This window comes from Podarcis gaigeae, assembly GCF_964106915.1.
Source record: "Podarcis gaigeae genome assembly, chromosome: 4".
NCBI classification, from domain to species: Eukaryota; Metazoa; Chordata; class Lepidosauria; order Squamata; family Lacertidae; genus Podarcis; species Podarcis gaigeae.
Genome location: NC_139677.1, coordinates 80659834 through 80682341, shown reverse-complemented (window position 1 = coordinate 80682341; position 22508 = coordinate 80659834). Strand labels below are relative to the sequence as shown.

At 43.3% G+C, this 22508-nt stretch overlaps 1 protein-coding gene across 12 annotated transcripts; it reads left to right on the top strand.

Moving 5' to 3' along the window:
• Window positions 1–6337: 6337 nt before the first annotated feature.
• Window positions 6338–21580, top strand: TEX26 (testis expressed 26). 12 transcript variants are annotated; one of them, XR_014563634.1, is made up of 8 exons: window positions 6998–7166; window positions 8781–8865; window positions 10834–10987; window positions 12222–12378; window positions 13248–13421; window positions 14716–14877; window positions 17087–17209; window positions 20190–20616. XR_014563634.1 is itself a non-coding variant. In XM_083737245.1 (8 exons), exons 1-8 carry the CDS (start codon window positions 7025–7027, stop codon window positions 20215–20217), a joined length of 948 nt encoding a protein of 315 aa, XP_083593371.1. In that variant the 5' UTR covers window positions 6998–7024; the 3' UTR covers window positions 20218–20616. The 12 variants fall into 12 exon arrangements, 10 of the variants coding, with proteins under 10 accessions (XP_083593369.1, XP_083593370.1, XP_083593371.1 ...); XR_014563635.1 differs by lacking the exon at window positions 20190–20616 and adding an exon at window positions 17652–17697; XM_083737245.1 differs by lacking the exon at window positions 17087–17209 and adding an exon at window positions 17652–17697.
• Window positions 21581–22508: the final 928 nt, after the last annotated feature.

Sequence of the window (22508 nt, the reverse complement as noted above, 5' to 3'; positions counted from 1 at the left end):
TAGGTGTCTTCAGTTTTCGTTCCCGTGTATCTGTACATGCCACATACCAAGTCATAAGAAGCAGGATTCGTTGAAATGACAGGAGTAGGTAGAAGGAATCTACTGGTGGTGGCTCCCTGGATGACTTGCAGTAGATCAGCAAGGGATTTTCGCTCCCAGCTGTTCAGCAGTAGCAACAACAAAAAGCAGCCTGTTCTGAATTGGATTCAGACAAACTCCTGTGGTAACTATGGTATTTAGGAACTCCACTGTAGAATTGTATGTGTATATGCCGGTGAAGTGGTGTATGTCTGATTGTGTGCTGTAGACACTCAGCTCCAACTCTTGTGTCACTATTTGTATCTGGCTCCAGCTAGTGAATGTTGATATAACGAACTTGCCCATGACTGTGACAATGGTTGATAAATTCATTAATGGCCCTTCAACAGCATGTCCCAGGGTGCAAGTTACAACAATTTAAAATTGAGAAATAAAAGCAATGAAAACAGGTAAGTCACAGGGATAAGATGGGCCCTGAAAAAAACACATCTCAGGTGTCAAAGGCAAAGAGGTGTGTCTTTAGCATTTGCTGAGGACTGTATAGTGAAGAAGCAAGATGAACCTCTGTCCACCTAAGTAACAGATTCCTCCAGAAGAGCTGTTACCTGGAGCCAATCAGAGCAATAAAACTGCTGTAAACTCGAGTCTAAAAGTCATGGGCTGAGACCCAGAGTTCTAACAATTACTTGCACATGTCCATTGGGGCTTTAGGCTTGTTTCTTGAATGGTAAACCTCCAGTTCAGATGACATCTTAGTTTTTGAAACTGACAGCTTTCAAAAGCTAGCTAGCTCTGGTGTGTGCGCGCGCGTGTGTGTGTGCATGCATACCCTGTGTTTCAAAGTGAAAAGGCAATGTTCAAATATGACCCTGTGTCAGCAACTGTAAGTCTATGCACAAAGTAGTTCTTCGGATCCAAACAACTTGAGTGATATTGTTCCCCATCCCACCCACTTGGAACAACTTCAGAGAAAATTCAGCCTGAAAGTGATTGGGGCTGGTGCAGAGGAGCCCCAAAAGAACCCAGGTGAAAAGCACAGGTTCCGGGAACAATGTACAAGCCCAGCAGCAAAGGAAGAGGGCATAGAATAGAGCCTTCAGTCCATGGTTCCATGATGATGTCTAGGTTTGACTAGGAAGGGGCAACCATGTCTCATATAACTGGCCATACAACAGCCCTGTCCCTGCAGCTCTGCATCAAACCAGTGGGCTGTTGCCAAAACAGATGTGTGGCAGCTTTGCATGCTGCAAGAAAAGAATACAGAAGCTTGAGCTTATACTTTCAATGAAGATCAGTCAAAGTCTTTGAACCAAAGCAAAGTGTAAGAGATGCCCTTGTCGTAAACTGTTTCAGACAGTTGCATCATGCTCGCTTGTGTTAGCAGATGAGTGACTATGACACAAGAAGCTAAATTTAAATAATGAATTCAATTCTGTCTGCAGTGTGAAAAGCACAGCTTTTATTTAGCAGTACTGGGCAAGAACCTTGACATGTTATCACAATGATTCGAGATTAATGTAGTGGCGGATCAAATGTATTATGCAACCAAGTGCTGTTGTTCTATTTGCTGTTCAGTGATATAATACACTGTGGACCTTAAAAAAACATGTTTTTACCATGGTGAAATGAAATATTACAAGAACTGGCTGAATCACCTCTTCAAAGGGATTACTCAGATATTAGTCATGCTTTCTGACCTAAAACTATCCAACTCATCCCACTACTATATTCCGTTACCACCACAGCTTCTTCAAATTAATGTTAAAGCACCAATGGTTTATACTGGATACATGAAAACATTCCCCAGACTAAATAATGGTAAGGTAAAACTGAACCTTATGAGAGGCATGAGAATTCTCATCTGCACAGAGTCTTGGTGACTCTGTTCAGTTAGAATGATAATGTAACTGCTTGCGCTGTCATACTAGATAAAAATTCCAATTAATTTTGGTATCGGCTGTTTTTGAGAGGGGTAGTACAAGTAGCAGTCAATGTGACTTGCCAGTCTCAAAGCAGAAATTTGACTGGAGAATGTTCTAGATGGCTGGAGAGGCCAGGGTTTCCACACCACCCAAAGCCATTGTTGTCTCCAGTATATTATGGGACTTCAACGCTGTGTCTGTTTGGGGAAATTTGTAGGATGCTGCTTCTGGCATGGAAGAAGTGGGATAGACTGGGTATCTTTTGTGAGAGTCTAAAGATGATGCAATCCCACCCCGCTTTAACTTAGGTCTGGTGTGAATGATAGCAGTTACAGTACGTCGGGTGTCAAGGGAAAAATCACTGGCGCACTGGTAACTTCACCAAGACACTTGTAGGTGGTCTATGATGTGGCTTGAGAGGGAAGTACTGGAAGAAGTTGCAATTGGAGTCTCCTCTGAGAGTTCTGAGCAAAACCTGAAACTCATATGCATCAGGCCAGGGCATTCCAATTGAGCTGGCAACATTGGCTTGAGCACAATTTTTTCCTAGCACTCCTGGGAATTCTCTAAGCTACACATTTGCTATACTGCTGGCAAAGTGATTGGGGAAAATATGCTAAAATCCCTTTTAAAGGCAATTATGCCGAACGTTGATTTGATCCATGGTTTCTGCCATAATTATGTATACTGAATTGGATTAAAACTTTGATTGCTTGTTTGAAATTGCAATCAATCCTACATACATTTTACTGAAATTCATTGAGACCGTCTTCAGAGTATCCATGCATTGGAGCCGATTGTATGATTTGCAACCACTGAGAAATCCGAAGGTTTTTATCTACATATAAAAGCCAGTAACATGACTGGGTTCCCTTTGAAGACCAATACTTGACTGAGTGGGTGGCACTGTGGTCTAAACCACTGAGCCTCTTGGATTTGCCAATCAGAAAGTTGGCAGTTCGAGTCCATGCAATGGGGTGAGCTTCCCGTTGCTCTTTCCCAGCTCCTGCCAACCTTGCAGTTCGAAAGCATACCAGTGCGAGTAGATAAATAGGTTCTGCTGTGGCGGGAAGGTAAATGGCATTTCCGTGTGCTCTGGCACTCGTCACAGTGTCCCGTTGAGCCAGAAGCAGTTTAGTCATGCTGGCTACATGACCTGGAAAGCTGTTTGTGGACAAATGCTGGCTCTCTTGGCCTGAAGTGAGATGAGTGCCGCACCCCATAATCGCCTTTGACTGGACTTAACTGTCCAGGGTCCTTTACCTTTACATGGCTGAGAATATAAACTCTGCAACAAAACATTCCAGGGCAAATATCTCCTATTCGACGCTGCAGCCAGCCATGTCCTCTATTTGAAATATTAGATTCACCCTGTCCCCCAGTTTCCCACTACTCCGCAACGGACACTAAATGTTCTATGGTCAACGCCAATTGAACATGCACCATTTTCATTCAACACTTTTTGGGTTTTCTTGCACCCTTAAGTGTTCATTCCTGAATTTTTTTCTGTATTTCTGCAAACCTTGTTCCACCAAGTATGCTGACAGTGCTACTCTTAATTTCTCAGTGCACCCATTTTGTAACCCTGTTGGCCCTCACCAGCTGTGTTCACTATTAGAAGGAGTGACTTCTGGTTACACTTTCCCCCAGGCACACCTCCTTAACAACAATTCCCAGTTAGTAATGATGGATATCAGAATTTATGTATAATTATGCCACTTTCCCTCCAAGTTTGTCAGCCAATCCAGCCTGGGATTGGTCTAACAATGTCTGGCAGGAATTCCCACAAGAAAGCTCTTAAAAAGATGAACTCTACTCTGCAAAACTTGTTGAAATCAGATGGCCCAGAGAGTGGTATACTAGAACATTGAATAAAATTTGGCAGAATAAAAAGTTTTCATGAATATGAACGGCTCCAAAATCAGCTCAACGGATTCTGTAACTGGAATGTTGCTTAAAAGCTTTTCTGTGCTACGTGACCTTTTTAGCAGACGAATGACTGAAAATGTATTACTATTTTATGTCCTCAACGCCCTCGTTTCTTCTTCTTTTATTTAAGTCCCCAAACAACAAATTAAGGTGCAACATCAATATGTCTTCAATGCAAAGCAGCACCAACAGGTGAGATCCATTTTCCCTGAAAGTTTAGAGTCTGATGCTGTACCACCAATGACTATTTGCAACATAAATTCTCAAAATGTATCAAAATGTGTAACTTTGTCAAGCAAGGTAATTAGTAGGGGGGAAACAAGAACAGGCACAGGCAAACTCGGCCCTCCAGATGTTTTGGGACTCCAACTCCCACGATCCCTAGCTAACAGGACCAGTGGTCAGGGATGATGGGAACTGTAGTCCCAAAACATCTGGAGGGCCGAGTTTGCCTATGCCTGAACACAAGGCTTCCTTCAAAAGGAACACCTACCGAAACCGAGACACACAAATTAGGAGGATGTTACACAAATATTGGATGAGGAACCCTTGGAAAGGAACATGCATCTCCCAAAGCAACTAACACTGCTTTAAGTGCACCCTCCACCTCAAAATCATGGCTGTTTCTAGAAGGAGCAGCTTGGCAAAAGATAACCCTGTTTGCTTATATCAGGTATAGGCAAACTCACCCCTCCAGATGTTTTGGGACTACAACTCCCATGATCCCTAACTAACAGGACCAGTGGTCAGGGATGATGGGAGTTGTAGTCCCAAAACATCTGGAGGGCCGAGTTTGCCAATGCCTGGCTTATATGAATAAAATGCTAATTGCATGCATGCTTATAGGATTACATTGCAGCAAGGGAAAAATTACGGCAGACTTGGCTTTTTCAACCCTTTGGAATGTTGAAACTAAAAGGCAGTGAATAGAGTTTTAATGCAGCTGCCAGCATTCCAACAGAGAAAGACATTTCCAACATTTTTTTTAAAAAAACCTAGAGGCAAAGTTAGGTGCTTAAGAAGCTCTTGGGCAATATATTCCCCATAAATATATATATACACATACAGGCAGGGATGGGGGACCTGTGTCCCTCCAGATGTGCCCTAATGGCAACTTACAGCAATGGATGAAATATATACAATAAATACCAACCAGGCTTAGTAGCCATGCCAGCCTTATCCTCCATGAATTTATCTAATGCTCTTTTAAAGTTATCCTGGTTGGTGGCTATCACTGCCCCTTGTGGGAGCAAATTCCATAGTTTAACTATAGAATAACTATAGAGTACCTGTATGTGTCAACTACACTTTATATTTTTGGGAAGAGAATGTCATGCACACATACCATGACCATGTACTATGAAATAACAAAGTTTGTGTTTATTACTTGATAGGAAGCTCCAAGCAATCATGCTTTTAAAAAATAAAATAAGTGCAGCTATGTAATACATGCACTTTTGAACATGTTAGTCTCATTCACAGGGTAACATGAAATCTGGGATGTGGAATGGTCCATCTGGTAAATGATAATTTTTACTATTTTCTTACAAACAAGGAATTAAGGGATAGCAACGATAGCAGGCACATGAATGACAGGACAATGCTGACACATGCCTAGTTTCTTGCAGTCCATGTTTGAAATGCTAGGGTGGGTAACTACAAATATTCCACCTGCGCTGCAGTTCTACTTAGCCTTCACTCCAAAACCAGCAATTGCCGTTGTTTGACATGCCCAGGATTCAGATTCTTTTAGAAGTACAAAACCCCCCAAAAAATCAGACAAAACTTTCCCTATCATTGCATCTTCATGCTCAGCAAAGAAAAGGTGAAGCTCTTAAAAGTGATTTCAGGCAATCAGCTATTAATGTAGCAGGAATCCTGTATAAAAAGAAGTTGGCAACCCTAGTCTGCCTGCAGACTAACCAAATATAATCAGTCCATTTGGGATAGCTGGGGACAAAAGGCAGTCTAGATTCCTGAGCAGAAAACCCCCCCAGAAACATTTAGCAGGGGTGTGTGAGAGAGCAAGTGGGATAACTAACTCACCTATACAGATGCAAATAAAACGTTTTAAGTGTGCTTTATGTGCAATATACAAAGTGACTCAACGATGCAATATAGAACATAATGGCGATGGAAAATTCAATGTATTTTTAAAAACGCTTTTTAAAAAAAGAATTTTCAGAACGGTTTTTATGTGTGTGTAGATTCCATCGTGGGAATTATCCAAAAACTCCAAAATTCAAAAAGAACAGGTATGCCCATCTACTACAAAATATTATTATTAATAATAATACGATTATTAAACCATGGACTTGCTGTTGTGGACTTTAAAAGGACCACTTTCTCTGGCCACCCCAGAGGCGACCTCCCTCTCTGCCCTCCTGCCTGCTGTGAAACCTCACCCTGCCCTGGCGAGGCAGGAAAGGGTGTAAAGTCACCGGCTCCCTCCCTTGGTCACAATAACAAGCCCGGCGCCGGGGCAACCGAGCGGCCAGCAGCGCCCAGGGTGTCCCCCGCCGCCTCCCGACAGCTCCGCCGCCCGTCTTGGCGCGGCATCCTCCCTTCGCCATCTCGCCCCGCGTCTCTTCTGCGCCCCCCTCGCCGGCAGCGGAATACAGCGCTCGGGTGGGTTGGAGCTAACCCGGCCCGCATGGAGCCCCCAGAGCGCGAGGCCGGCCCTCTCCTGCCGCCCATCCATGGCACCGCCATGCCGCCGCCACCGGCCTCCATTCCCTTTGTCCCTCCGTGGAGACCCAGGTCAGCGCGGCCGGCGCCCCCGGGTGAGAAAACTTTTCCCGCTTCGCTCAGAGGGTTAGAACGCGGGCGGGAGGGGGGGGGAATCTAGAACGGCCAGGACGCGCAGGCGCGAAAAAAGGAGCTTGCGCATTAGCCACCGTGAAGTTCATTGCCCTTAGCTCCTTGCCAGATAACTTTGCTGTGGGGAGCGGGGGCGGGGTAAGGGTAGAAAGAGTTAGGTGGGATTTGAGTCGGGGCGGGGGCCATATATTGGTTTGATTATGTTATGCATGGTTAGGGGCACAATATTATGCATGCCTGGAGTGTTTGGAATACTTTATTAAAATATGCAAGCTAGTCATCAAGAGATTTTGGCACTTGAGGCGGACCACAAAATGGCGGCCTCCCCTTCCGCCAGGGAAAAAGGGATGAGTGAAGATCTACATCAGGGACAAGAGGAGAATAAAGAGCTACATCTGGATCTGCTGCCCCTGTGGATCCTGCCACATGAGACAGTTGCCTCACCTTGCTTCGTGGGTGGGCCGGCCCTTCATCTATCTTTGGCCCTTCATCTATCTCAAGTTATAACTAGTTACAGATAGGTAGCTGTGTTGGTCTGCCATAGTCAAAACAAAAAAAATTCCTTCCAGTAGCACCTTAAAGACCAACTAAGTTGGTCTTTAAGGTGCTACTGGAAGGAAGTTATAACTAGTCATTTCATGGTTCGCCTCAGGTGCCAAAATTTCTTGAGCATATGGTAACCAGCCATATGGTTAGAGTGTTGGTCTTGGACTGGTAAAGACCCAGGTTCAAATCCCCACTCAGCCATGAAGGTCACAGTGTGACTTTGGACCTTTTCTCTCTCAAGCAAATCTACCTCGCAGGGTTGTTGTGAAGATATGATAGGGAAAGGCCACCATGAGCTCCTGAGACAAAAGGCAAAATAAATATGAATTATGGAATGTTTTTTTTAAAAAAAATGCATATTAGTACAGTATATGTAATTAATATAAATGTACAAAGTATCACATGGCAGAATGATTTTCTTTGAGCTGAGGCTAAAGATATATAAACATGAAGACACAAAGCCCTTTTAATGGTAGAAATCAGGGGTACCATGAGACTGGGGGGGGGGGGGGAATAAAACTTATCCACTGGCATTCAAGCCTGGTGCTTTCCAGAAAAAAATGTACCAGTTGAATTCCTGCAAGTCATGTATTCCTGCAAGGCTTAGCAAATTTGGAAATAATATTCAAACAACTGGATGAGTAACCCAGAACTTTTGTTTTACTCATTCACATATCTTTTATTGCAGGCAACATTGCTCAAAGAAGTAAATTTAGTAAAATAATATTTTTTAAAAATTTTTGAAGTGTATTAACTGTACCTAATTGGCACATAGGCTGTCTAAGGATACCGTCTGGTCAAAATTAAGCTTTTAAAAATCCAATTGATTCTGAGGATGAGACTAATTTTTATTTTTATTTAGTTTGGAATATACACAAGAAGATTTCTTATTTTTTTATTTTACCATTCTCACAGTTTATGTTCACTGTTACATGGATGGTTGTTGTGAGTATAATTCTACAACTCACATTATGAGAACAGTATATGAGAACACTTTGATAAGTGGCAGAAAGTTCTTAAAAGGGATAGTGTACTGTCTCTTTAAATCAAATCAGAATGGATCCTGAATGTTGCTTTGTAAAAGTTCTTTGCAAAGGTAGAGTGCCAGTTGGCTGGTTCTGAGAGAGAGAAAAGGCAATGCAGAATCGTCAGTTTCGTGAACTGGCTAAAATGTAAGGCTGTTTTCTATATCTGTAGCTTAAGTGATCACCTCAATGTGACAATAACCATGCAACTAACTGCTGCATGGTTATATTTTTTTAAAGGAAATAATATGCTTTGGGAAGGGGAATCTCAATCAGGTTCACCTTATGGGAAAAGGAGGACCCTGTGGTCCTGATCCAGATTACCCCCTTCCCAAAGGCTGTTATTTGCATTGAGAAACAAGCTTCCATTGGTGCCAAGACACTTCAAATAGTTTTTGGGAAAATAGTTCACCCACTGTTTTTCTCATTACTGATTAGTAAAAAGAAATTACACTAGTAAGTGTTTAGAATTTATAGCACTTACAGTTGCTGTTTTTAGTAGGCAGACTAAAGTGGGATCCTTATGAAACGACAATGAGACACGATTTTGTCTTTAATCCTGCAACAGATCCTGGTGCAGATTGGTAAGATGATACCGATTTAACTTATTCAAACCATTCAAGCATTCTTTTCAAAAGCCTTTGCTGTTTGGCTCCTTTTATTAGCATGTATCTGTATCTGATCAGCACCACTAGAAAAGGAAAGTGAAGATAAAAGATTGTGTAAAGTACCAAGTACCGGTAGTTGGGCCCTATAACTATCATGTAGAAATAATATTTAAAATGCTTCACTTTGGAGACTATATAGAATGCTCTGCCCTGAATACAACTAGAAATGGAGCCCCTGTTACCTTTGGGCCTGGAGTACACATGTTGTTTAAGGCTGTGAAATTCTGGACTGGAGAGGCTCTGTGCACTTTTAATGTCCATATAGAGACATTTGGCAGGTGGGAGCTCCTGCTGTCTTCTAGAGGTTGCCTTGCCACATGCAATATGCCACCAAAAGTAGCACAAGGAGCTGGCAGAGCAGAGTTGGCCCTCCAGATGTGGTTGGACTCCCATTTCCAACAACCCCAGCCAGCATAGCCAATGGTCAGGGATGATGGGACTTGTAGTCAAGCAACATCTGGAAGACCAACTCCCCCACCCATCTTATGAAACCATCACAGCTAGCAAATTTTGATTTCACTGCTCCCTTTGCTTCACAGTTCCTTCCTTTAGAACACTTCCTCTCTGAAATGTCCAGTTGTCTACTCAGACTGGCAGCAGCTCTCCAGTGTGTCAGGTGCAAGTCTTTAACATACTCTGATCCTTAAACTGGAGATTCCAGTAACTGAATCTGGAACCTTCTGCATGCAAAGCATATGTTCTCGATCACTGAGCTATGGTCTCTTTTTCACCTCTCCCTTGTCTCTGGTTCAGTCGCATCTGTTTCCTCCTGTCCTTCCCAATGGAGGCAAGGCCTCAGCACAGTGGCAGAGCATATGTTCTGCATGCAGTCGGTCCCAGGTTCAAGTCAAGTAGGGCTGGAAATGACCCACATCTGAAACCCTGGTGATCTGCTGCCAATTTTGTGTGAAGACCAGCGGCGAATCAAGCTGATTGGGTGCCTGGGGTGGCACATGTGCCCTGTGTCCAGGGGCCTGATCGGCTTGCTCCATCACTGGTCTTCACACAAAATTGGCAGCAGATCATCAGGGTTTCAGATGTGGGTCATTTCCAGCCCTACCTGGGCAGGATGCTCTGCGGGGCCTCTGAGGAGTCTGCCTGCCTCTACAGCTGAGGGGGAGAAGGCGGGCGGACCGTTTGGGGCAGTGCGGAGCCTGCGGGCACCCAAGCTACCGTGTCACTCCTAGGAGAGATGCGTGGCTCGGGCACACTGCAGGCCTCACGGTGAGCGCCCCCAGCATTTTGTCACCCCCCCAGTGGTGATACCCGGGGTGACCTGCCCCCACTGCACCCCCTTCCTCCGCCCCTGGTGAAGACAATGCAGGCATACCTCTTGTTATGTTCGGTTCAGGTTACATTCTTTCATGATATGTCCTGCGGTGACCCGGAAGTAATGGAATAGGTTACTTCCAGGTTTCACCGCTCACGCATGCGCAGACGCTCAAAATGACATCATGCGCATACGCAGAAGTGGCGCATCATGACCCGCGCATGCGCAGACGCGGGTTGCATTCTGCTCATGTTGGGAATGGGACTCCGGAACGGATCCTGTTCGCAACCAGAGGTACCACTGTACTCAGCTAGATGATCCAACTAGGATAAGACAGTTCTTAAGTACAGTCATACCTTGGGTTACAGATGCTTCAGGTTGCGTTTTTTCGGGTTACGGACCACGGGTTTCAGCGGTCGCGCATGCGCAGAAGCGCTAAATTGCGTTTTGTGCATGCACTGAAGCGCCGAATCGCAACCCACGCGTGCACAGACGAACAGATGCGTGGATCAAGTTCACAACCCGAGCGTCCACTGTACTGTACTTAAAACAGGAGCAGTTGAAAGGTAGCAGCCATGATTGTATTTCATTAACATCTCAATTGTTTCTTGCAGTGCCAGAGCAGGCAAAGGGCATGTCATTCCCTTTCAAGTAGATGAGCCTACTGGAAGGAATAACTACAGAGATGAGTTCTGTTGGAAGCCTTATTCCAAGGCTGAACCTATAAGGGCTGGCTCTGCAAGGAGAAACAATCCTCAGCCTGGAGAAGTAAGGAATGCACTTGTTCTACCCAAGGTTTTACATGTGCTTTGCATTTTACTTTTATATGAAATGACCTATTGGAGGATATCTGGTTTTGGAAACACCAAATCGTCAAAGAGGATTGTCAGGGGAAAGGAAAGACTTAGCAACCAGAAGCATGCAGCCCAACTCTATGCGTGTTTACTCAGAAGCAAGTTTCACTTGAGTTGAATGAGACGCCAAGTAAACATGCTAAGAGCCACTTTGCTTCTGGGGAAGGTAGCAGCTGTGGGGAATCCAGTCTGGATTTAAAAGACTGTCAAGGCAAAAGGTTAGATCTGTTCTTTCCCCAAGCCGCAATCCCACTCTGGGTTGGGCTGAGGGGGTTGCAGTGCCTGAGATTTAGTAAACAAAAGCCAAGCACACAGGAACCCATTGTATGCTTAATGTCACATCTAGTTTGGCCTCAGCAGAATTTGGGACAGTAATGCGCAAAGCATAGGGTTGTAGCTCAATAGCAGAGCACGTGCATTGCATGCAGAAGGTCCTGATTCAACCCCCAAGAACTTGAGGTAGGACTGGGAAAGAATCCTATCTGAAACCTTGAAGAGTTGCTGCCCGTCAATGTGATATATCATTGTTGCAGAGGGGAAAAACATATTTGCCTAGCACTGAAATAATTACATGGTTGGCTCAGGCAGGTTTCCTTGGGGAGAGCATTCCATCATAAATGGGGAGCTACTGCAGAGAAGACTTGTCACTGCTCTCTAGACCTCCATTGAACGTGGTGTTTAAAGAGGACTCAGATGGCAATCTCTGGGTCTGGGTGGGTACCTATCAGGAAAGGTGGTCCTTTAAAGCCGTCTAAGGCTTTAAAGCTCAAAACCAACACTTTGAATTGGGCCCGGAAACTAATTGGCAACCAGTGTGGTTGTGCCAGGACCAGCATTATATGTTCATAGTTTCTTGTTTCAGTTAACAATCTAGCTTCTATGTTCTGCACTAAAACTAGATGGACCGATGGTTGCCCAAGGAGGAACTCAGCGAGAACTTCTGAGCACTTTGCTTATTCACTGTGGTTATTAAACCACAGTTTGTTCTTAACTGTGGTTTAATCTGACATGTTTATAGGCATTTTCCTTAGAAAGAGGAAAAATGATTATTGAACAACAGAGAAGACCGGTTTATATGAAATGCATTTTTAATCAGCATTTTCATATTCAGTCTCTCTCCTCCCCCTCCCCACTTTCTACATTGTTAGCGGTTCCTGATTTGGCAAATGCCTCGAGAGGAAACACCAATATCTATAGAAAGTTATTCACCTTGGACAAAACCTATTAGTAAGCAAGAGATCGAGGATGTATTAAAAAAACAGTATAAAACAGCTTATGCAAGAGATTATTTAGGAATACAACCAGGTGAGGACTTTGGCTTCCCTTCCTTCTTTGACAGTATTATTATTGAGGTCAAGTTGAGGTTTACGGCTGCATCTATAGTTGAAAGCCAAAGAGGCATGTTTCAGTCAGAAACATCTCCAGTCTGTCATGGAAGATAGCATTTAACTTAGATTCTGTATGTCCTAGAATCAAAGAATCATGGAATTGTAGAGTTGGAAGGAACACCCTGCAGTGCTGGAATCTTTTGCCTAATGTGGGGCTTGAACACATGATCCTGAGATTAAGAGTCTCATGTTTGGTAAAGAAATCATATGCATATGTCCAAAATGACTGGAAACCAAGCTTTATGAAGAATGGCTGAAAGAATTGGGTATGTTTAGCCTGGAAAAGAGGAGATTGAGGAGATATGATCGCCACCTTCAAATATCTAAAGGGCTGTCACATGGAAAATGGAGCAAGCTTGTCTTATGTCCTGGAGGGTAGGACTTGAATCAATGGCTTCAAGTTAGAAGAAAAGAGATTTTGACTCAACATTAGGAAGAACTTTATGGCTGTTCAACCGTGTAAGAGAATCCCTTGGAAGGTTATGGACTCTCCTTCCTTGGAGGTTTTTAAGCAGAGGTTGGATGGCCATCTGTCATAGATGCTTTAGTCGAGATTCATGCATTGCAGAGGGTTGGACTAGATGAGCCCTTGGGGTCCCTTCCAACTTTTTAAGAAGTAAGCCTCATTAAGTTCCATGGGACTTAATTCCCATGAAAGTGTGTATAGGACTGCAGCTTAACTGGCTTTCTGTCATTTGCTTTTTGTGTGATTTCTCCTCCACGTTTTTTATAAAAAGAAATTTATTTGCTCTTTACATTTGCCGCATCATTAGTCTTTCATTTCAGGTGCTCCAAGAGATGGTGCTCCTGCTCCTTCAGACTGGAAAATGTTAGTCCCCAAGCCACCAGATACTGAATTCAGGCATAATTACCAGCCCCAAGCCAATAATCCAGATTTAAGGGACTATACTTGGAAATATGGATGTAATGCGAAGCGCCATATTCCAGTGAAAGGCGCTGGTAAGGATATTTTTGGGTGCAATAAAATAGATGAAACTCTGGGTTTGAAGCCCAGTTTTGGAATTTGGTTCACTGAACCCCATTTTCTTGCAAATGTAGGCAGATAATACATATTTGAGCAGTAATGCTGAGGTTTCCAAAGAAAATGAGAGAAAGAGGATTTCTTCTCCCAAGAGCCACTTAGACCCAGTAGGTTGCATAGGAGAATTGCTCTTACTGTACTATGGAATAGGCAATGGTCTTGGCATCCACCACAACGAAACCACGGCACCAAGTATGGGGGGCAGTGGGGGCCAAGGCCCCTCCCAAAATTTCAAATCAGAGGGCCGGGGCCCCCAAACTTTTCCATCGGCATGCATGGCATGCATGGACAATGTTTGCACACCGCCGGGGGTGCTGACATCATGCAGCCCTGGGCCCCCTCAATCACAGGGGCAAGGCGACACATGTGGTTAGCTTGAAGGAAACTCGCCACTAAATTATTCTGTTATTGCTTTATTTTTAAAGAACTTTTTAATTTTAATTTTATTTTTAAACGATATTTCCAAGAAAAATATCTAAGGTGGCTTACATCAGTATAATTAAGCATTACAGAAACCCAATCCACCATATAACCTAAAATAGGTTCTCTCCCACTCCAGTATTCTCCCTGACTAAAAAGAGGAAAAGAAAATATAGTTTCTTCTTTATATCCCTTAAAGCGGCATTGCAGGCAATATTGAATAGAGAATATGTTGACTACTTTTCACAAAGGGCTAATAATTATTACATGCTATTATAGGGAAGTTGTATTTTCACAGCTATTAATTATGTGCTGTTTGAGTGCCTGAAAAAGGCAAACGAAGTACTATCTCACGGAAATAATTCTAGACTCCATATAACTGAAAAACAAGTGCACATTTGGAAAAGTACTTGTGCTTTGGAAATTGTACATCATTATTAACTAAGTCCCTGCCTTTGTGAAATGTTAGGTCCTGCATATTGATTTGTGATTTTATTTACACTCGTGCTTGTTATCAGCAAAGATGTCATTGGTTACATTAATCTTTGAGTTCCATCAGTAGAAATCACAGCATATGAGTTATTGACCTATAAGGGAAAAGTCCATCAGAATCATGCACTGCCATTGTGGGTACTCCTGAACAACAGATCACCTGAGAGGCATCCTTTGTCATTATTATGGCAAAACTTGGAATTGGAAAGCCAGAGCATTCCAGAGGAAGGGGCGGGGGAACAGTGGTGTGGTTTCTTTATTTCATGGTTTCACTTCTCTCTTTTTGGCTTCTCTTCACAGTTCCTTCAGTATCTTTTGCTCAGATCTGGAATCATGAACATACCAAGCATCTGACCACATACCAGAGAGATTTTGGGAAAGATTATAATGAGATCCTGTCTGTTTTGAATTCTTTAGACCCAGAAGAAATTAAAGCATATGTGGACAGAGCTCCTCATCCAGGTAGGTGAGGGTGGAGGATAATAAACTGCAGTAGGCGTTGGGGGAGCCAAAAGCAGCGAAGACTTCCTGAATGACAAAATATTCTAAGTGTTCTCATTTTTCCATTTGTAGAGCTGATCTGATTCTGTTTGCTCAGCCAAATGAATTACTTGACAGTTTTGAGACTTAAAATCATGCAGTTTCAACTACTATAGATTCTGTGCCTGTGTTTGTCTGCAGGGAAGATTGTAGGACCAGGATAGTTTGAACAATGTACATGATCAAATTAGTCATAATATTTATCTCCTGCCCTATGTCCCAGAAGATTAAAATGATGCAAGTGGGGCTCTGCAACAAAATGTTGCAGTGTATCTTGGGTGTGTGTAGCCATCCATGGCTGAGCAGGTAGAAAACTCCCCCAAAAGTTAGCATGAAAGACAGGAGTCTCTGCTGTTATTTGGGTCCATGTCCACAATTTTGGTTTTCTAGTATTTCCAAGGGTCACCAGTTTGCATGGCAGTCAGTAGAGCATAAGGCTCCTGCATGCTATTGAGTACTTGAATTGACCTGGGAGGAAGTATGAGAGGGAAATTAAGTAGATTGACCTAAGAGGGGATTTCTCACTGGAGGAAGCCAACTCTACTCTCTCAGCACAGCCCTCCAACTTGTAATAGGGATATATAACATAACGCAATGCTGTTGCAGACTACTTCCTCAGCCCAACATGCAATGTGGGGATAAAAACAGTGGATTAACATTGCAGGGTTGTTGTATATTACAGACAGCCTCTGCCTAATTCCCAACTGCAGTAGTGGTCTAATACATCTGGACAACACTCCAGTTGTAAACCACTTGCAGTGTTTAGTGTGATCTACACTGCAAAGCTGTCATAAACTGCCTTGTCCCAAGCACAGCCTCTCCAGCTTCCAGTATCGGGACAATTGACATCATTTGCTTTGGAATTTGCATTGGCTGGTTATTTTTTAAAATGCATGTTTCACCTGAAATATTAACTGAGTTAAAACAGCAGGAGCTTTTCTCTTTGCTGCTACTGCTACCTTTTGGGGGTTTTTTTAGGGTGGGTGGGGTACTAGTGCCCAAATTCAACTACATTAAGAATTTAGATTTGTCCATTGATGTCTATGGGCAGTTCTCACTTCTATCCATGAGGTCATGCTCAATGTGATAATTCTCCCCTTTTTAAATCTATGTGTCTCTTCCTCCATCTTCCTTTTACAGGATACTCCATTCTCCCTCCTGTGGTCCCACCCTTAAACTGTCAGTCAGCACTCAAATGCAACTGAACATTGCTCAGTCTTCGCCGGGATGTTTGGTTTTATTTTCTACTTCCCCATGGGGTTTCCCCCTAAAGATCTTTCCTACTTCTGCTGACCTCTAGATTCCTCTGAGTTTGCTGATATATCTTTCTGTTTGTGATATTGTTTTGGCTGTGCGGTTTTTTTGACTGAAGGTGGGAAAGAATGGGGACAAGTTGGGGGTCTTGCAAGAAAATGTTGTTTGTACGTGTATGTTTGGAGAGGGGAGCCTTCAAAGCTCTCCCTACTCCAAGTAAACGAGTGAGCGGCAGCTGCCAAGAGAACAAGTGAACAGGTAGGCAGGTTGCTAGCGAGAGAACAAGTGAATGGCTTGTGAGAGGCGGAACAGCTGAGAGCCTATGGGTGAATGAATACGTGAATAGGTGGCTTGCTGACTAGTGAGTGAGTGAGCAAGTGAACGGGCAGGTGCTGGCTGATGCAAGAGTGAATGAATGAGCAGGAGCCCATGGGGGGGGGGGGGATCAAGGCTGCATACACACCAGACATTTCAAGTTGCTGGCTGCTGAGAGAGAATGGGCAGTGGCTGGCTACTACCAAGAGAGCAAGTGCGTGTGTCTTTATATCTATGTGTCTCCTCTTCTGCCTTTCCACCATCTCTCTGTTCCATTCCCCTTTCCTCCCATCTTTCAGGGTTTCTTCTTTAACTCATCCGGCAGAAAGCATTCTGTGGGCACTGGGTATGCTCAGCCCTCATTGGGCTGTTTGAAGGGGAGGGTGTCTTCTTCTCCTCCATTTCTCTCTCTCTAAAAACCTCAAGGTTACCCCTGGTTTGCTGATACCTCCATCTTGTGCATGACTATTGTCATTTTGGCTACAAAAGTAATGGCACTCAGAGAACTGAATCATATTGGATGATGCATCACTAGAATGATATCCGAGCTGTTCCCATCCAGGTGGCTGACTAGATCCAGGTCTACTTAGTGACAGAAGCACACCAGGCATCTTTGTTTCCTCCTATTAAGTTTGATGTGATGGCCGAATTATCTGTGCTGTTTTGGTGACTATATACGAAGCCAGTGAGTTATTTTCTCCACCTTCCCTCCCGCTTTGTAGGGTTTTTCTGGGGCTTTTCTCTCTGAAGGGTTACAGGGCAGTGCTCTTTCTCTTTTCCTTTGCTCTGTGATGATTGCCATATACTCTTTTTTCTTGAAAGAGGCTCTGTGCATGGCAGAGATTCAGCAGGCTCCATTTTCCTCCAGATGGAGCCGCAGTAACACAGGGATAAGGGAACCTATGGCACTCCAACTCCCATCAGCTCCAGCCAGCATGGCCAATGTGCTAGGGATTCTGGGAGTTGTAGTCCAGCAACACTGGGAGGGCCACAGGTTCCTCATCCCTGCAGTAACAGGTGGAAAGCTGCACCTTTTGAATTTCTGTTTCTCATGCAGCCTCCAAAGGCACAGACCCTCTGTCAAGGAAAAACAACAACATATTCCTAGCCTATTTTTTATTTTCCAGGTATTTCCTATAGGAAGCCCAGAAGGATTTCCTCTGAAAAATATAGGTAATGCCCAATGCTGATGCAATGATTTTCACAACTGCTGCCTCCTGCCCTGGTCCTCCTCTGCTCCTATTACTGACCATCCCCTTCATTTGTCACATCCTTTGGCCATTTGGAGAAAACGGGATTCTCACATTGCCTCATAGCAGGCTGTGTGTGTGGCAGGACCTGAGGCGTAACAAGGAAGGAGAAACTGTAGAGCGGCTCAGGGTGCATATGCTTGGGCATAATTTTACAAGTGAGCCCGCTAGAGGCTCACTCACCTCATTTATCACAAAAAATATATCTCACTGCCTAGTCGGAGTCACAGGAAACATATTCTTGTTTTCAGCAGAAACCAGAGGAAGGGTCAGGACAGGAGGCTCTAGGGATTGGTAGTGGGCATGGGCCTAGACCAGGGCTTTTTTTCAGCTGGAACTCAGTTCTGTCAATTCTCAGGTGGGTGCCATTACCAGTTCAGAGGTTCAGAGGGTGGCAACACGAGAACGGGCCTTCTCTGCAGTGGCTCCCCGTCTGTGGAATCCTCTCCCCAGGGAAGTTTGCCTGGTGCCCTCATTATACACTTTTAGGCGCCAGGCAAAAACGTTCCTTTTTAACCAGGCCTTTGGTTGATCCAATTTACAGCCTATGCCCGTTTAAAATGTGTTCTTTGTGGGGGGCTATTGGGTGGTTGTTTTTATTTTTATTAGGTATCTTGTGGTTTTATATCTTGGTTTTATTCTGTGAACCACCCTGAGACTCCTGGGTAAAGGGCAGTATATAAATTTAATAAGTAATAATAGTATTATTATTATTATTATTATTATTATTATTATTATTATTATTAATAGAAGAATAAGAAAAACAAGGGAAGCCTTCATAGTGAGTTCCAGCACCCCTTTTTCTAGAAAAATAGCACTGGTCTAGACAGGTGCCTGATTATGCCAATCCCTAACATCAACCCTCCAGTTTATATCAGGGGTGGGGAGATGGTAGGCCAGGATCTATGGGCAATCTCTGGATTATTCCCAATGCATTGGCAAGGATTTCTGACTCCCACTTGTTTAACAGTGACAGCAACAAAATGACTCCCTCCCTCCCCAAATTATGTGCCTGAAATAAAGAAAATAGGTGTGGGATGGTAACAAAGAGTGGATTTGTGTGTGGCACTATGAGATCAGTTTCAGTTCTGATACTTGGAACAATTTCTTCATTATTTAATTCTAAGGGTATGCTTGCACCTGATGAACCTCTGGGTTCCTGTAGGGAGGGAAAAACAAACTTGCATGAGCCTAGACATCTGTCTACCCCTGGTCTGTATGACAAAAGTATTTCTGGTTAGAAGGATTGATTTTGTTACAGGTTAACTAGACAGAGTTTGGGACAAACTGGACACAGCATTAAGTTTGTCTTTGCATCTAATGTGCACATGACTGGCCTATGGGGTTTTGGTGCCTAAGGTTTATCTCACTGAGCTCAGCTACTACTTGAGCTACTTACTGCTTCCAGGTAGTTGGTGTGTTGCTTTTATGTTCTCCTGGTGTAACAGGTGACTAGGTGCCCTAGGTAGCTGGTGGGCTGGCACACTGGAAGGCCTAGACAGGTGGACACTTCTGCTGTCACCAATAGCTTAACCACCCAAAAGCCCTAGCTAACCAAAAGCGGGCAAGTGAATGAGTGGGTGAATGGTTGAGTGAGTGAATTAGTGAATGTGTGTGTTTGTACTATTTATAGGCCACTTTTCTGAGCAAAGCTGCAGAATTACAAAATATAAATACGAAATATTTTTTACAGGTATCCTGGTAAGTAAGTCAGTGAGCAAATGGATGAGCGCGTGAATGGGTGAAGTATAAATAAAAGTGAGTGACTGTGAATGGGCAAGAGAGCTTAGAAACTCAAAGACTGGAGCAGCGGCGGGAACATTGGGGAAAGCGGAAGGAATATCAGTGCCTTTGCCAAACTATCTCAATTTTTGCCCGCCCCTGCCCCCCAGCTACTTTTGGCCCATAGCTATGCCCAGCAAAGTAGAGAAAGCAAACAGTTGCAGGCCCAGCAAGTTCCAAAGGAGACCAGTGAGGTGTCACACAAGGGTCCAACCATGGGACTGGGCCACACTGGAAGGAGATTTTCTACCTCTTATACATTAATGGCTTCCTTTAAACTAATTTTAAGGGAGAATTCCTGTTGTTTCCCTCAGTACACTAAAATCCATCCCACACAATCATTGACATACTGTACCAAAAGGCAGTGGAAAAACTGGAGAGTAATTGACCCCTTGTAGTCCAGTCCAGTCAGCTCTTTCTGATTCAGCAAGGGAACAGGTTGCTTGAAAAAGAAAAGCCCAATGTAAAACAAACAGAACATATACAAAAAAGCAAAGATACGTTAATGTCATATCGGATTTGACCCTTTGATATCCCACCTATTTCCTGTTCTAATGTGAAATCATTATTGATGTTGCGTAGGTCTGGTTATTCTAGTTTTAGTGATACGTTTTCTTTCACTTGTTTGTTCAGAAAAAACCATCCTTCAGAACTTCCTTGAAAGGGTCAGCGGCGACAAGAAATTCCAAAGGCCTTCCTCATCGAAGAAGCCGGCAGAAAACCCAGTCAAATGTGTCTAATAGCTTTTAGGAGAAAATTCAGCAATATTCTAGGAGGCTGAATTACACTTGAATACCCTTGTGGTCTTTCTTTATAGTAAACCATTTGAAGAGCTACATCAAACTTTCTTATACTTTAGGTTCTCTTTTGAAATTGTAAAAGACTGCAGTGCTACCATCGCATTGACCTTGGAAATATAGTATGGATTCAGGAACTTTCATTCCAATCAGAGAAGATCTTACATATTCCATATATTTGCAAATCAAATATTTTCCCCCACCCTATTATCATTTCCTTGTTATAATGCTACTGCAATTTAAATAAAAAATAATTACGATAATCTTCTTTTTAAAAAATAGATTAGAAAAAGAGAACATTTATTCTAGCTTTAATTTTGTCCTTCTACTAGATTAGATTGGTTTCTGGATCTCAGAAATTTTAATTGGGACTATGACCTTTAAGTTAATTAATAATATGAGTTTTACACTACATGGATTTTTACAGTGCAAGCCTTTATATGTCTACGCAGAAGGAAGTCCCATTGAGTTCAGTGAGATTTACTCCCAGGAAAGGGGTAATGGGTTTGCTGCCTTTAATCAGTGAACTAAACATTTAAATTTGGAAATGAGTGAAAATAATAGTTTTGAGGGCAAAGTATTCCCTTTGTTTTATATTATGTACACATGCGTTATAGAAAAAGAATGATCTTCTAACACAGTGATGTCCAACCGGTTGACCATGATCAACAGGTAGATCCCCGGATGATTGCGGTTGATCGCAGGATTAAAAGAAATGTATAATGAATGTTCCCACCCCTGCCCCCTCGCTCTATCCCTACGTAGTGTCAAAATGGCGATCTTTTATAGTCTTCTTGTTAGTGTCGTAGTTAATGGTTAGCCTCCCCCCCCCCCCCCGCCTGCGGTTAAATAAGATCAACAAGCTCAGGAACTCTGTGCAATCCTCCTCTTCCACACATGCACACACCCACGCATGCTCCTCCTCCCTCTAATGGCAATGGGTAAGATCACTGCCAGTTTTATTATACTGGGAGTAGATCTCAGTCTCTTGGGAGTTGGACGTGCCTGTTCTAACAGATTAGCAACTAAATATTGTAGCCCTAGTTTAAATTCCTTGAGTTCCCTTCCTCAGCATAAAGCTGTTTTATTCCTTTGACATTGCACCTTCCCATGTTGGTCAGATTAAGAGTCTGTATTTCGTTATGTATAAATTATGTTTGCTGCTTTATAAACTGATCAATTTAGGAACAGAACCCAAATAAATCTGTTAAGGCTGTGTACACGCAACATTTTATTTCATTCCAGAATCAATGGAGACTGAGTACTCCCCCCCCCCTCCAATCCACACATGAATTGCATCCACACATCTATTGCATATTTTTTTTGTCCCTGAAAAGTACTTCTTGCCACAGGTAACCTATATGGCTAGGAGTGCCTTATTGTAGGTCCAGCTGGTTCACCATCTGTGGCCCCCTTCAGACTGCCAGATTAGATTATTGCAATGTGCTCTTCAAAATGATTTGAAAGCTACAACTAGTGCCACCTACTGTGAGAACCCATGCTACACTTCAAAGTAACCACACTGGTTGCCTATTAGCTCTAAACCCAATTCAAGATGTTTACACTAATGTTTAAAGCCCTAAATGACTCCCTCTAGGTGGCTTCTCTACTTTCAGAGTTTCTGTGGGCCATGACTTGTGAGAGGGCCTTCTCGGTGTTGGCCCCAGTAATGTGGAATTCCCTATTCACAGAGATGCATCTGGCATTATCTCTACAGCTTCCGTCAATGGCGGAATCTCTTTACCATGGCCTTTGAAAGCTGAAGAATTGAGTTGTGTCCTCCATGTATTGGTGTGTATGTGTTGGGGACTGGTTGTTTGTTACTGTATTAATTGCATCTATATATCCTGTAACCCACATTGGGAGACTTTTTGATGAACGGCAGATAGAAAATACAATCAAGAACAATAATACATGTATAAAATTATGTCTGATGCAGAGAAAAGGGGCTTGGAGCAATTCATTGATGAAAAGGCTACCAGTCATAGTGGCTGTGCACTACCTCCAGAATCAGGCCCTTGGAATACCAGCTGCTGTGAAACGCAAGCAGTAGGTCTCATGGGGCTTCCCACAGACATCTGGCTGGCCACTGTGCTGGACTAGACAGTCCTTTGGTCGGACTGAGCAGGGTTCTTCTTGTGGTCTTAGCTCAGAA

Bases quoted from the DNA above. Each gene is read 5' to 3' on its own strand.
- TEX26 (XM_083737238.1), top strand. From the start codon at position 7,025: ATGGCGGCCTCCCCTTCCGCCAGGGAAAAAGGGATGAGTGAAGATCTA. The intron at 10,988-12,221 runs GTAAGGAATGCA...CTACATTGTTAG, and splicing joins ACAATCCTCAGCCTGGAGAA to CGGTTCCTGATTTGGCAAAT. The intron at 14,878-20,189 runs GTAGGTGAGGGT...TTGTTTGTTCAG, and splicing joins GGACAGAGCTCCTCATCCAG to AAAAAACCATCCTTCAGAAC.